This window comes from Artibeus jamaicensis, unplaced genomic scaffold, assembly GCF_021234435.1.
Source record: "Artibeus jamaicensis isolate MK-2021 breed Jamaican fruit bat unplaced genomic scaffold, CSHL_Jam_final contig_518, whole genome shotgun sequence".
NCBI classification, from domain to species: Eukaryota; Metazoa; Chordata; class Mammalia; order Chiroptera; family Phyllostomidae; genus Artibeus; species Artibeus jamaicensis.
In genome coordinates this window covers 1,151,813-1,167,627 of record NW_026521870.1, presented here as the reverse complement: position 1 = coordinate 1,167,627, position 15,815 = coordinate 1,151,813, and the positions used below count along the sequence as shown (strand labels likewise).

The 15,815-nt window shown below is 34.6% G+C and overlaps 1 protein-coding gene across 1 annotated transcript in view; it reads right to left on the bottom strand.

Moving 5' to 3' along the window:
* The window catches only part of RELN (reelin), a 573,805-nt gene that overhangs the window by 169,392 nt on the left and 388,598 nt on the right, over window positions 1-15,815 (bottom strand). The window contains 3 exon segments of the mRNA XM_053668927.1: window positions 690-926; window positions 5,582-5,743; window positions 6,411-6,644. Coding sequence (XP_053524902.1) covers window positions 690-926; window positions 5,582-5,743; window positions 6,411-6,644 — 633 coding nt within the window.

The following is a 15,815-nucleotide window of genomic DNA, read 5'->3' as shown; positions in this document are numbered from 1 at the left end:
CTTGAAGTACTAATCATAGTCTTAAATTATTTATTTACTGCTTAATGTATTATATAATTAAATTTACTCGATGTATAATTAAGTTTGCATATGGCCATAGTGGGAAAAATACTTCAGAATAGAAGGTACCTTGACTAGGATATCCCAAAATCTTGAAACCCCACTGACATTAGCTAGCTGAGTCACTGACCCAGAACTGCTGAAAAAATGGATTAGAAAGAAGATCCTCATTAACAAATTAAGGATGAAAGAACTTCTTAGACTTTATGTAAAACAGCATCTAAACAGAACTAATTATTAGAAAAGAAAACTAATTATTATTTCACTAAAATAGCATTAGAGTGATTTCACATTTCACTATGATCATGGAAGGTCTCCATAAAAGAAGAATATGTTATTCACTTTAGTTATTAACACTTTTTGGGTAGAGTTTTTATATGTAATAGTAGTAAATAGAAATTACATTAAAATATGGTAAAATTTTGTATTTATTTAAATCTATCAGTATTTTTTAGTCTTCCTTCCCAATATACCATACTTGTAGATATAATAATAACTTTTCAAATGGTTCATGTGTAGTAAATGTTTGTCAACAAATGACTAAGTGCTCAATGCACTGGAAGGATTACTTGTGTTCTAATCCTCAATGCAAACTATAACAACAGCAAGAAGAAAGATAAAATCCTTACCACAGGGTCCAGTCGTGGCCACAGTAGGGCTGTACATTTCCAAGGTAGAATCCCAGAGACTGAGTGACCTCCACAAGATTGGTAAAGTCAAGGCTAATGCTGTTAAAAAGGACAGATGTCATGATGATCTCATCAATAGCCCACACATCTTCTCCCTGGGAAGAATGATATGGTTGCCACCATCTGAACTGAATCCCAAACTGTCTTGCATCATCTGGTAATTCTACAGAGATTATTCTAAAGGAGAAAAAAAATTTAGATTACTTTTACATCTTAAAATACAGTTATAGCAGGGTTTTCTTTTGCTGTATAGTGCTTTAAAAATAGTTCTCCCACTATTATATTCTTCTGAGATTTCCAATTTCCTGTTTGACTCCAATAAAGTCTTCTAAACACACCTAAAAATGTGACTTTGCTTTCCCTCATTAGCTCTCAGAAAAGCTAACTCAGTAGAACACAGTTCTCAAAGTGGTAGGATTCATCTCAGTCTGGTAAAGGATTTTTGGCAGCTTGTTACACAAATTAGAGTTTGGGACTAGTTGGAATCATGGCCCTTCCTTATTCCCATGAGTTTGGCATAGTGTGCAAGGTCACTTGCTGAGTCATGCAGCTATGACAACAAACCTTTATCTGACAAATGGGGAAGAAAATTAAGAATAATATCTAATTTCCCAGAGCAATTATTGTACACAGCAGCAGAAACCATACATTAATTGTCACTGCAATGACATCTGCTTGAAAGCTCCATAAATCACAGTAGCATGCTGTTCACACCCATACACAGGTTAGATGTGAAGCAAATAGCAAATGTAACATTTATCTCCATCAGTGTGCAATTAAAGACCAGGAGAGGTGTTTACAGTAAATGCACACTGAAGAGGCTGAATCTTTTTCTAGTGAGCAAGGGAAAACTCTCAAGACAGATGACTAGTTGGATAATTTAGAAATAAATTATTTAAAAATTATAATGTCCAAGGATGATTTACTAAGAAAGCAGATTAATTTTAACATTTGTATTATATTACATTTAGTTATTGTATAAAGAAATGTTAAATCATATTTGGAAATATAATTTTTATATACTGAAAGTTATTAAAATATTTTTCTCTTTAAATAATTGGTACATGAAAATATGGATATAATAACACAACCATCACCACTGATTATACCAACTACTAGTAAGAAACTAGAACTTTTTGCAATATGAGAAAACATACTTTATAAATAATAAAAGTATCCTTATTCAAATACAAAAATATAAATTAAAAAACAGTTCTCGAGCTAAAAATACAGAGCTATAATATGTTTATGGCTTTTAAATACTTTTCATTTCTGCTGAATTACCTTTTAGCAACGTGAATTTGTTAAAAGAAAAGAGTAAAATTTATTTAAGTATTTTAATAATTTTCACCTTGATTTTTCTAAATATTGACTTGCTTATTAAATATTAAATAAGCATATTATTAATGTTAACATCAAATATATAGAATAAAACAAACTATATTTAAACTGGCTCAACAATGAAAACATACATTAATTTAATAATTTATTTATCATAATTAAGAATTACAATTTTCTTTATATTGATGAATAAAAGCAATTACTATTCTGTGTGAAAAAAATATAATTTTTAAAAATAACAACTGAAGAGCAGAATTTCTTGGGTGATTTTATAGGAAAATAAAATGCATATATGTGCATGATAACAGTAATTGAAGATATCAATATTTTCCTTGGCAGAGATATTAAGACTGTGGTTCTGTAACCAACTCTTGGGTAGAGTTCCCCACTCTGACACCTAATGGTTAATAACTTTGCAGCTGCAAAGAAGGTACTTAACATCTGTGTGCTTTAGCATCTTCATTTGTGAAAGAAACCAGGATAATATCCTTATGGTAAAGTCAGATTCACCCTGGCTGGTGTAGCTCAGTGGATTGAGCATGGGCCTGTGAACTAAGGGATGGTGGGTTAATTCCCAGTCGGGGCACATGCCTGGGTTGCAGGTCAGTTCCCATCAGGGGACGCATGAGAGGCAACCATACATTGATATTTCTGTCCCTCTCTCCTTCCCTTCCTCTCTAAAGATAAATAAATAAAATCTTTAAAAAAAAAGTCAGAGTCTTTTTTTAGTTTCTCACTGTGTGTCTTAGCACCTAGAACAGTAACTGGCACACAATTAAGGACTTAACAAATTCTTGCTGCATGAATGAACTACTATTATCAGTATACCCTTTTAGAGATTTTAAAAATATGAAGGCAGCTTCTAAGTGACAGTGCCAGGATCTAGACCTTAGCAGCATGGCTGTAGACCCTGTGCTCTTGACCTGTACTCCATGTCTTGAGGTGGAGTGGCAGTTTTCTTTCACCACTCTATGCATATTATGGTGGCTGGTTAGAATAGCTATGGAACCAATGGTAAGAAAATCCCTAGATGAGAACCCAGGATCTTAGATCAGCTGTCTGTATCAATCTTCCTTTTTAAGGCAGGTATTAAACTCATATATTTCTTGTAATCAAACACAATAATCAAAACGAAAATAAGATTAGGCTTCATAATAACTTTAGAAAATAAAATCCCCTATAATTAAGAAAAATCTAGGATAATTTTAGTCTCATCAGCGATACAAAGTTTTATATTAATAAAAATACTAATTATTTCATGACATTTTAATCAATTTGAGTTAAAAGATTAACTTAAATATATTCACAGACTTCAAAGTTTATAAATAAGAAGTACATAGAGCTCTTTTATTCAGTGATTGAATCATAGGCAGCAAATTATTAGAAATTGGCTAGGAGTAAATAATGGCTAGCCAATTAGCATATTTAATTTATGGATTATACTTAATTTTCAAACAAACATGACAGAAAAGAACAATATGGAACTCATAGCAATTACAGGCAACACTTTATGCTGAAGAAAATACAGCAAATGGCTAAAGGCATTAAGATATATTTAATTCTCCTATAAAGAATTTACATGGTTTATATTATTTATCATATAAAATATAATTTAGTATCTAGAATATATCAAATCCCACTTTTGTCAATCACTTTTTATTAATATCTGTAAGACAGACAGGGAGGGCAGAAGATTATCAGGGACAGAGCTACATATATAGAAAATGAAAGTGTTATTCCCACTTCTCTAAAGAAAAAAATCTACACTCTGATCTTAATCTTTCAAGCTATGCACATACCTAAAGCTGAGAAGCCACTTTAGTCCTGCTTAGAAGAAAAATGTTATTGGCAAATGGCAGGCAGGATTAAACACACCTTTCTAATACCACATTAAATGTGCAATTATTTTTCATATCAACAAAAATTAAGTATTATGACATAGACTGATTACTGAATTTTGGAGCTGTCCATCTTTGTTAGAAGAAATTGTGTTTTAGATCCAGTTAACTTAGATGAGGATATTTTCTTCATGCTTTCATCATTACTATTATCACCTTGATTTTTGTTTCATTTTCTCTTAATGTTTGTTATCAAGAGCCTACGAAACATTTCTTTGGGATTCAGATGTCTCTACTGAGGGAGAAAGTTGAATTTAGCCTTACATTTACCTTTAAGGAAAAATACTCAATATATCTGGGTGTGTTCTTAAAATTTGATATAGTGTTTATAACTCATAATAGTTGTTAACTATGATCTCTGTTAGATGTTACTTTATTTTCTGTGAAAATAAAAGTTCTCATCAATTTGTAAATACTTAAATACAGGGACAGCCCTAGGAAAAATGCTCAACTTTGTCAAGTCTATCAGCAGTGCCCCTGCCAGTCTGCCATGGTGCCAATGCAAACCTCAGCACCCAAAACCCTCAGTCCTCACATGTCCCCATGATCAGCAGGTACTTCCAGGAAGACAAGTGGTGTTAGTTCTTTACATCAGACTGGGAATGTTAGCCTCAGTGTTATTCATGAAAGTATTTTCACTTTTCCGGTCTCCTCTTTTCCTGATGTGTTAAAGGAATTTCAGTGCACAGATCAATAATGTTCTAAAAGGGGTGAGGATGCTTCAAACACTTCTGAAATGATTCCATTATTTGTGATTACTACTCTGCTGACATTGAAGGGTAGTCCTGCTTTAAGTGAAACTTAAATCTCACAACTGTGACTATAGATTACAAAATAAGTAAGATAAAGAAAAATAGAATGGGCCTGAATAAAGGACTTTAAATAGATTCTCATACTCCACCTTTGCCAGGGACTCTATACATGCTAAAAAATTTCTTTGTATTACTTAATTATTAGATGAAATCTTTATTATCAGATTTTATAGTTACTATTTAATATAATTTATTATCACATATTATAATCCTATATTGCTAAAAATTCAGTAACAGCAGTTGTAATTTACTATCATATTAAAATCACATCCAATAGTTTGCACTATAGTTAAATAAGAAAAATAGTAATAAGTACTTTTATCTTTCTTAGGCATCAAAATATTTCCTGTCTTGGCTGGTGTGACTCAGTGGATTGAGCGTCAGCCTGTGAACTGAAAGGTCACTGGATGATTCCCAGTCAGGGTGCATGCCTGGGCTGTGGGCCAGGTCCCCAAGTTGGGGGTGCATGAGAGGCAACTGATTGATGTTTCTTTCCCTCTCTTTCTCCCTCCACACTCCTCTCTCTAAAAATAAATAAAATCTTGAAAAATATTTCCTTCCATGCACATTTCAAAATATGGCAATCAATTTCTTCAAATTATAAGTCAGTAGAGCAAAAAATGGATTAGAAGAATATGGCTTGCTAATTTTGCATTTTAAGACACATCAATCTTTGTCCTCACCACCTTTCAATGGAAAAATATCTGGAATTTTCCACCATTTGAATTTCCCCAGGAAAGAGATATCGTTCTAACCATTTTCCAAATGATTTCCAACATACCTGGGCTCATGATAGTTGAGATATGAATAGTGCTCCAAGAGTTTCCAAGTTATCCCATTATCATAAGAATAATGCAATAAAACTCCTTCTCCAGGCTGGTCAGGGGCTCTGCATGTGCTCAGAACAGACTTGCTGCCCAGCCTCAATGTGAACTGGAGAAACCTAGACGTGAATTGTCTATAATTAGTGTGTGCATAAACATTTTAAATCATAATGTTCATTTTGGTTTTTAAAGAAATTCAAACAAGTTTAAATGAACTGCCCAAAACCTGTGGATTTCCACCTTCCTCTTTTATAAAATGTAAATATTTTCACTGTGAGATGTATTAATATATGTAGAAGATGAGGTCAATGCACCTGTTTAACATACAGATACATCCATACAAATATAACTATATTTACACATATTTGTATACTATGACTTATGTATGTACACTTAAAATGCCAATCATTTCTTTACTGCATTATTTATTAGGTGCTGGGGGAAGGGAAGATGTAGGGTAAATCTAATCAGCCTCTGCAAGCTGTCAAATAAATAAAACTACATAAATAATTAACTAGCCCTTGGCTTGAGAACACAGTTTTGATGCTAATATTTCATATTTTTAAAACTCCATTCAGTCATTAGTATTTTAAACTCATCAATGAGCTTTTTAATTTATTAAAAATTAGGACACATTAACACTATATAAACTATAAGCTCCCTGTCATCCTGGTTAAAAATGAGAATAGGTATATATCAGCAAAAAAAAAAAAAAGAAAATTAATAGGCCTAAATTCAATCATTATTATCTGGTTTCAGTATATATTCCACTCTGCCTTCACTCACCTGGATTGTGAGCTGTCAAGGAAAGATGTAATTAGTTGACGCCTCCCATCTTTGTTGAAAACCAGGGCCTTACCACTGGCCAACACACCACAGCCAAAGCTGACTTCAGCGCCACGGATAGAGTAAAAGTTATGGTAAGAGGAGAGCCTGGAACTGCCAAAGCTTTCAGAAACAAACATTGGGAATGTCTGGGATGCCATCTCACAAGCTGGGCCAGAAAATCCAGGGTCACACCTGAAAGACATTCCATGAAATTAAATCTTAAACTGTTAGTCCTCTCAGAGTTTCCTGAATCTACTCTGGGGAGGAGGAAGTCCAGAGGCTGGGATCTGAGCAAATGGTACGCAAGACTCATTAATCTTTGGAGAATTCTGAATCTGAAAACTTGGTAAGGGAGAATTAATTGTGAATATTCCAGAAGAATACAATCTTTGCATAGGTCTGCTGTAAAAAGCTTATGATTAAAACAATATTCAGCACTCACCTTCAACCAATGTCAGTGATTTATCTGCAAATAGATCTATGTTCATGTACATTTCCAACTTAAAATCACTGTAAAAAGTATATAATTTCATAACTACATTCATTAAGTTTGTAAAAGAAACAACATAAAATGCTTCTGTAAGATAACTAGAATAAATTTCCTTTAAGAACTGTAAAAATACAAGTTATATTTCTGATTGGAGTTTTTTGAAATATTTGAAAAAGATTGGGAAATGAATTTGTTCTTAACTATTGCAAACTTAGATTGGCATTTTAAAGGAAATGCTTATGCCCTTGGCTTAGATAGTTGTCCTTAGCAGAACTATGTTGCCTCTCAGTGGAATCTAAAATTACTAGGGCTCAAGGAAAAAAAAACACATAACAACCTGCCTGCTGCCATGTAAGAACACACTGTATTGATGTTAGCTGACTAGAACATACATAGGACTCCTTGAGTCTTCTGTCAGCCAAAAAAACTCATAGAAAACTCAATAACTGAATGATCAGATCCTTCTTATATTTAAAGAAGTTTATTCACCAAGAGTTAGTTTCAAATTCCTTAATTTTATCATACTATTTCATCCTCCCTATATTTACTATCTTGCCCATTACAAAATTAAATTAAATTGACATCTTTCTGGGTGGACTGGGGTTCTCTTCAAAACATTCAAAACTTCCTAGAGCCTGAAACAAGCCTTTTATCATAATACCATAGTTCAGAAGGCTATTCTTTACCAGTAGTGCTAAAACTGGGACCTATGCTGGCATCAGAGAGGGTTTAAGGAATGTGTGAATGTACTGAAATCAAATGCCAACTGTTATGTGTACTGGATATTCTGAGGGAGAAAGCTCACAGTAATCATCTTATTATCAAAGAAGTTGGACTCTAAATTGCCTGTGTATAATCCCCAGGCCAACAACTACCTTAAAGTGAAGTTTGAGGGTTGTCTGGCATTAGAGATGAAAGTCGGAAATAAAAACAGTATTTCACAGAGCATGTAAAGTGAGCCTCATGGTTTGCTTCTTTCACATGTTATGTCACTGACTTAGTCAGACTCTGATTAGCCAAATAGTTTCCAAAAAGGATTTAAAAATTACCTAAAGAGAACACATTTTTTTACATTGGGAAACTGAATATGGCAACCAAGTGGAATTTGTGTCCACTCTCCCCCCAAGGCTATCTATTGCCAGAGTGTATTTCAGGACAAATGAGTCTTTGCGTATCTTAAATATGTCTTCATAGGGCTAGTGAATGGGAGAACTTGGTGACCATTCAGAGATGACTCACATTGGAATCAGTTCCCATTTATTGGTTTTTAAAGTGTACTTTTAATCCAAAGCTACACAGCTGGGATAGAATGTTGATAAGGATTTCCACTCATATATTAAGAAGCTTTTGTTTCACAGAACATTAGGGTAGCACATACTGGTGATTTTCAGAGTAACCTGAGGCTCTCTTGACTCCAAATATGTCCCCTATTAGTTCAAATACTTGTCCTTAAATGTAACACATCCCAGTCAGAAAAACAAACAAACACTCTCCCCCTCTTAAGATACAGGGCTGACACTTGTATAGAAAGGTTTGTAAGCTCTCTGTCCTTCTCATTAGCATCTCTAACATCTCTAACAGGAAGCTTATTATGACAGTGAGTTGTCAGTTTAGACACTTTGGCCTGGGGATTACACACAGGCAAGAAAGTGTTAAGGAGCAAGAAAGGTGGAATCTTGGTAGCAAATAATGGTAGTTATGAGGGAAGCAAACTGGGGAGGAAAACACAAACCTGCAGAGCCCCCAAATTTGAGGATTGTTTAAAGAAAATAAGTGTTATTGAATATGCATTTCTTTTCCATGCAATTTTGTTCAAACTTCAGAAGGCGCATATTGCTGGAAAAGAATGCAGTGCCAAACATTTAGCTCAGCCACAAATGAACAAAGTCAATGAATATTACATAAAACATTGTCAGTGATAAGAAAATAACTAAATTTCCAACTTGTGAAAATATTCTGTAAAACTGCAGAAGGAGGTGAAGGCTATGCTTATTCAGGATAATGTATAATGCCAGAAGAGAATGATGCCCAAAGACATAAAACTGCCCTTCAGATTCCTGTTTGCATCCATCGTGGGTAACAGAGATGGCTGCCGTAGTAAAACTATTGAATGCTAAGAGGAATATTGTACACAATAAATAAAGTATAACTATTGTAATTATAGATAGGTCTTTTAGAAATGGCACTTTTTATTTTTATCAATAAAAGCAGCTGTCATTTTAGATAACTTATTTTCAAAACATTTTAGGACAACTTCAGGAATTGCAAAATTGTGTGGGCTCCTTGGGTTAATATAATCTGAAATGCATTAGACAAGAGGATGGCTTGGTTATGGAAAATGAATAAAGAAAACCACTTGAAGAAAATACAAGTCAATGTTTCACAGATCTACAGTCAGTGTCCTGAGTGGGAGTTAGTGGTTTTATTAGAAGTGCAGAAATGCATATTAAGTTTTGAAATATGAGTAGATATTTTTCAATTCTTCATGTATTTAATATTTCCATTGTGCAGAGAGAGTTCTCTGTTAATTAAATTCATTGAAATATAGTGAGAAAGTTAACCTGGCACTAATCTCAGTACTGCCAAGTATCTTATGTCTTAATGTAATTCACAAATGATAAATTCAAAAGTCTTTATGAGTTCTCCATTAATGAAGTAATTGACTAATTAAAATAACTGTTTGAAGGCAAAAACAGACTATATAATCTTTTGCTGGAAACTTACCTGTATAACAAAGATTGTGGTTTAAGGAATTTCCAGGATATTTTATAATTAAATATTAAGAGGAGAATGACATAAATATGAATATCTATCTTTGGTATAAACATAGCACACTGCTCCAGTGGTACCTAGATAGTACATAATTTATGTATAATTCCATATTAATATCCAACATCATTATTATGTAAAATACTTTACATATCATTTTGAAGATATTTTATTTACTTTTCTCTTGTTGTTGTTGTTCAATTAAGTTGCTCCCATTTTCCTCCCATTACTCTCCCTTGCACTACTCACTGCCACCTCCCACATCCAATCCTCACCCCCATACCCATTGTCTTTGTTCATGGGTCCTTTATACATTTCCTGGACTTGACCCTTCTCCTTCTTTCCCCTGTTATCCAATTCCCCCCTTGTCACTGTCAGTTTGTTCTTTATTCCATAATGCTCTCTAGTTCCATCCATGCTGTCTCAAACGATAGGAATTCCTTCTTTCTTTCTGCTGTGTAGTATTTCATTGTGTAAATGCACCACCATTTTTTGATCCACTCATGTACTGATGAGCACTTAGGCTGTTCCCAGCACTTGGCTATTGTAAATAATGCTGCTATGAACATTGGGGTGCACAAGTTCTTTTGAATTGGTGTTTCAGGATTCTTAGGGTATAATCCCAGCAGTGGAGTTGTGGGTCAAAAGGCAGTTCCATTTTTAATTTCTTGAGGAAATTCCATACTGTTTCCCATAGTGGCTGTACCAGTCTGTATTCCCACCAACAGTGAACTAAGGTTCTCTTTTCTCCACAACCTTGCCAGCTCTTGTTGTTTGTTGATTTGTCATTCTGATGACAAATGATACAGATTCTGATGACAGATTCTGATGATTCTGATGATACAAATCATCAAAATGGTCCTTCTGAATGGTGTGAAGTGCTATCTCATTGTGGTTTTAATTTGTATCTCTCTGATGGCTAGTTGTAGGGGACCAGTTTGTTTTAGTCTGGCAAATGTGACTCAGCTCTGTATGGAAATCCTACAGATGGGAAGTGGTGGGCAGGAGCCAGATCTTCAAACCGAGTTTTCCTGTGAGAATCAGGCCTAGAAAATGCTTACAGATTGTTATAGCTTGTTCTTGCTAAAACTCCTCACCTTAGTCTAAAGCAACAGATGTGTATTGTCTATCTTCAAGGTAATTTCCAAAGCCTGTATGAGCTCTCCCAAAGACAGAGCTAATGAGCTCATTGCCATCCCCCTTTACATGTTATTTTTATTTACTTGATTGTACCTAGATGTAGATAATAATATTCTATGTGATAGATAATAAATCTTTCTTTGATGTAAGACCTGAAGAAAATTATAAAAGCCTGTCTAGACAAGGGTTGTGGCACTCCCCTCTTGAGGGAGTGGCCGAGGCACCCATAGACACTCTCCCCTTGAGAGAGTAGTCGTGCCTGTTCCCTTTTTCCACACAGGATTGTTGTCGCCTGTGCACTGATTCTTGTCATAAGCCACAACAGGCAGACTCTACTGGACAGGGTCTGCTATAACCAGAGATGCTGAACATGCTTTCACATGTCTATGGGCCCTCTGTATGTCATCCTTAGAGAAGTATCTGTTCAGATCCTTTGCACATTTTTTAATTGGATTATTTATCTTCCTGGTATGAAGTTGTGTGAGTTCTTTATTCATTTTGGAGATCAAAGTCTTGTCCAAGGTATCACTGGCAAATGTTTTCCCATATGGTTAGTTCCCTTTTCCATTTTCATGATATTATCTTTAGCTGTGCAGAAGCTTTTTAAATTGATGTATTCATTTGTTTATTAATTTGTTTCTTTTTTCTTTACATCCCTTGCTCTAGGGGACATATTGGTGAAAATATTGCTGTGTGGAATATCTGAAATTTTCTCCTCTAGGATTCTTACGGTATCACAACTTATATTTAAGACTTTTATCCACCTGGAGTTTATTTTTGTGTATGGTGTAAGTTGGTGGTTGAGTTTCATTTTGTCATTTTGTTTTGCATGTAGCTGTCCAGATCTCCCAACACCATTTGTTGAAGAGGCTATTTTACTCCATTTTTATGCCCTTGCCCCCTTTGTCAAATATTAACTGACCACAGATACATGGGTTTATTTCTGGGCTTTCCATTCTGTTCCATTCTGTCTGTTCTTGTGCCAGTACCAAACTGTTTTGATGGCAGTGGCCTTTAATATAGTTTGATATCAGGTATTGTGATCCCTCTTATTTTGTTTTTCTTTCTCAAAGTTGCTGAGGTTATTTAGGGTCATTTATAGTTCCATATAAATTTTTGAAATGTTTGTTCTATATTTGTGAAATATGTCATTGGTACTTTAGTTGAATCTATAAATTACTTTGGGTAGTATGGACATTTTGATGATGTTAATTTTTCCAATCCATGAACATGGTATACATACATGGTAAAAGCTTGCCATCTATTTGTGTCTTCCTTAGTTTCTTTCTTCAGTGTTCTGTAGTTTTCTGAGTATAGGTCTTACACCACCTTGGTTAGGTTTATTCCTACATAGTTTATTTCTTGTAGCTATAGCAAATGGGATTTTTTCCTAACTTGTTTCTGATATTTCATTGTTTTTATACAAAAATGCATTAAATTTCTGAATATACACTTTGTATCCCACTGTTTTGCCAAATTCATTTTGCCTAAAAGGTTGAGTTGTTTTTTTGGTGGAGTCTATAGGATTTTCTATGTACACTATGTTCACTTTCCATGTTACCTGCGAACAATGACAGTTTTGCTTCCTCCTTTCCAATTTGGATGCCTTTTATTTCTTTTTCTTGTCTGACAGTTGTGGTTAGAACTCCCAATGCTATGTTGAATAGAAGTGGTGAAAGGAGGCATCTTTGTTTTGTTCCTGATCTTATTGTGAAAGCTTTAAGTATTTGCTTATTGAGTATATTGGCTGTAAGATTCTAATACATGGCCTTTATTATGTTCATGTACGCTCCCTCTATTCCCACTTTTCTCAGTGTTTTTTTTTATCATAAATTGGTGCTATACCTTATCAAATGCTTTTTCCACATCTATTGATATGATCATGTGATTTTTGTATTTGCTTTTGTTTATGTGATGTATTACCCTTATTGTTTTGTGAACATTGTACTATCCTTGCATCCCTGGGATGAATCCCACTTGGTCATGGTGTATGATCTTTTTAATGTATAGCTGGATGCAGTTAGCCAATATTTTGTTGAGGATTTTAACATCTATGTTAAAATCATCAGCGATATTGGCCTGAAGTTTTCTTTCTTTGTTATGGCTTTACCTGGTTTTGTGATTAGGATGATACCAAACTCAGAAGAGAGTTTGGGAATCTTCCCTCTTCTTGGATTTTTGGGAATAGTTTGAGAAGGTTAAGGGTTAGCTCTTCCTTCAATGTTTTGTAAAATTCTCCTGTGAAACCATCCAATCCAAGGCTTTTGTGTGCTGGGACTTTTCTGGTTATTGTTTCATTTTCACTAGCTGCTATCAGTCTGTTCATGCTTGCTACTTCTTCTTGACTCAGTTTTGGAAGATATATGTTTCTATAAATTTGACCACTTAATGCAGGTTTTCAAATTTCTTGGAATATAATTGTTTGTAGTAATACCTTAAAATCCTTTGTATTTCTGTGGTATCAGTTGTAATTTCTCCTTTTCTTGATGAGTCAGGGTAAAAGCTTATTGATTTTATTTATCTTTTCAAAGAACCAGCTTCTGGACTTATTGATCTTTTGAATTATTCTTTTAGTCTCTATGTCATTTAATTCTGTTCTGATCTTAACTGTTTCCATCCTTCTACTTGCTTTTGGCTTTGTTTGTTGTTGTTCCTGTAGTTCTTGTAGATGTAGGGTTGGGTTGTTTATTTGAAGTGTTTTTATCTTTTTCAAGGTAGGCTTGTATCACTATGAACTTCCCTCTCAGGACTGCCTTCACTTTGTCCAATAGGTTTTGGGCTGTTGTGTGTTCATTTTCATTTGTTTCCAGAAACTTTTTGATTTCTTTCTTGATCTCATTATTAACCCACACATTGTTTAATAGCATGCTGTTCAGTCTCTATGAATTTGAATGTTTTTTAGTTTTTTCCATGAGGTTGGTTTCTTATTTTCAGTTCCTTGTGGTTGGAGAAAATGTTTGATATAATTTCAAATTTTTTAGAATTTGTTGAAGCTTGTTTGTGTCCTATCATGTGGCCTTTCTTTGAAAATGTTCTATGTACATTTGAAAATAATGTATATTTTGCTTCTTTGTGATGAAATGTTCTGTATATATCAGTTAAATCCATTTGATCTAGTATGTTAGTCAGTGCCACAATATCCTTGCTGATATTTCGTTTGGAAGATCTATCCATTGTAGACAGTGGGGTGTTAAAATCCCCTACTATAATTGTGTTGCTGTCAACATCTTTCTTGAAGTCCTCCAAAATTTTCCTTATGTATTTGGGTGCTCCTATGTTGGGTGTATATATGTTTACAATGTTTATGTCTTCTTGATGGATTCTTCCCTGGAGTATTATGAAGTGTCCTTCTGTATCTCTTTTTATGGCCGTTGCTTTTAATCCTGTTTTGTCTGATATAAGTATTGCTACCCCAGCTTTTTTCCTGTCCATTTGCTTAGGATATTTTTTCCAACCCTCACTTTCAGTCTGGGTAGGTCTTTTGTTCTGATGTAGTTCTCTTGTAGGCAACATACGTGTAGGGTGTATTTTCTTATCCATTCAGCTACCCTACGTCTTTTGATTGAATATTTAATCCATTTAACAGTTGAGGTTATTTACATTGCCATTTCCCCATTTTTACCTGTGTTCTTCTTTCTCTCACTCTTTTTCTTCATCATTTTAAAGCAGTGCCTTTAGCATGTGTTGAAATGTTGGCTCTTTGGAGGTGTTTTATTTTAGCCTTCTTTTGTCTGGGAAACTTCTTATTTCACCTTCCATTTAAATGAAAGCCTATGTGGGTAGAGTAATCTTAGTTGCAATCCTTTCCTTTTCATCACTTGGAATATTTCTTGCCATTCCCTCCTGGCTTGTAGTGTTTCTGTTGAAAGTCAGCTGCTGGCCTTATCTGAGCTCCCCTGTATGTTATTTTCTGTTTCTCCCTTGCTGCCTTTAAGATTCTTTCTTTGTCTTTGAATTTTCCCATTTTAATTATGATGTGTCTTCGAGTCGGCCTATTTAGGTTAATCTTGATTGGGACCCTTAGTGCTTCCTGTACTTGTGTGACTTTTTCTCTCATCAAATTAAGGAAAACAGGTTTTCAAACAGTTTTTCAAACAGTTTTTCAAACAGTTTTTCTATCCCTTGCTCCTCTCCTTCTAGTATCCCTATCATATGGATTTTATTATGTTTTGTGTTTTCCTGCAGTTCCCTTAAACTCTCTTTATTCTTCTAAAGTCTTTTTCCCTATCCTTGATCTTTCTGGGAATTTCTTTCTACCTTGTACTTTAGCTCACTGAATCAAACCTCTGCTTCTTCTAGCCTGATTTTGATTCCTTCTACTATGTTCTTCAACTCAGATATTATATTCTTCATTTCCTCCTTGCTGTTATTGATAGTTTGTACTTCCTTTTTCATGCTGATGTAATTTACAGTAAGTTTCTTGTAGCTTCCCTGTAGTTTTTGGTAATTCTCACTTAGCTCATTGAGCTTTCTTATAACCATTGTCTTGAACTCAGTGGCTGATAGTTTACTTGCTTCTATTTCATTTAGCATTCTTTCTGAGGACTTCTCCTTTCCTTTTAATTGGGGGTTGTTTCTTTATCTCCCCATTTTAGGGGAGAATCTTTTGTTCAAGAATCAGGAGCTTCTTAAATTGATCTGCTTTGACTCCTTGTCTTTGTAGAAGAGAGAACTTTTATGATAGGAGACCTGTAAGAATCAGTGGTATATTCTCCTTGATCTCCTGAACTTGATGTTCTTGGGATGCCCTTTATGCCATTTATGTTGGCTCTCTGGATGTAATTGGGTTATGGCTGACATTGGATGATTCTTTGGTGGGTCTTCCCCTCCAGCTTGTTGACTGAGCATCATTCCGCTTGAGTCCAAGATGTCTTGTATGCTGTTATGCATGTGCTAAAACATGCATAAAGAACAAAACCACAAAGCCAAGGAAACAAACCCACACCTGCAAAAATCACTCCCAC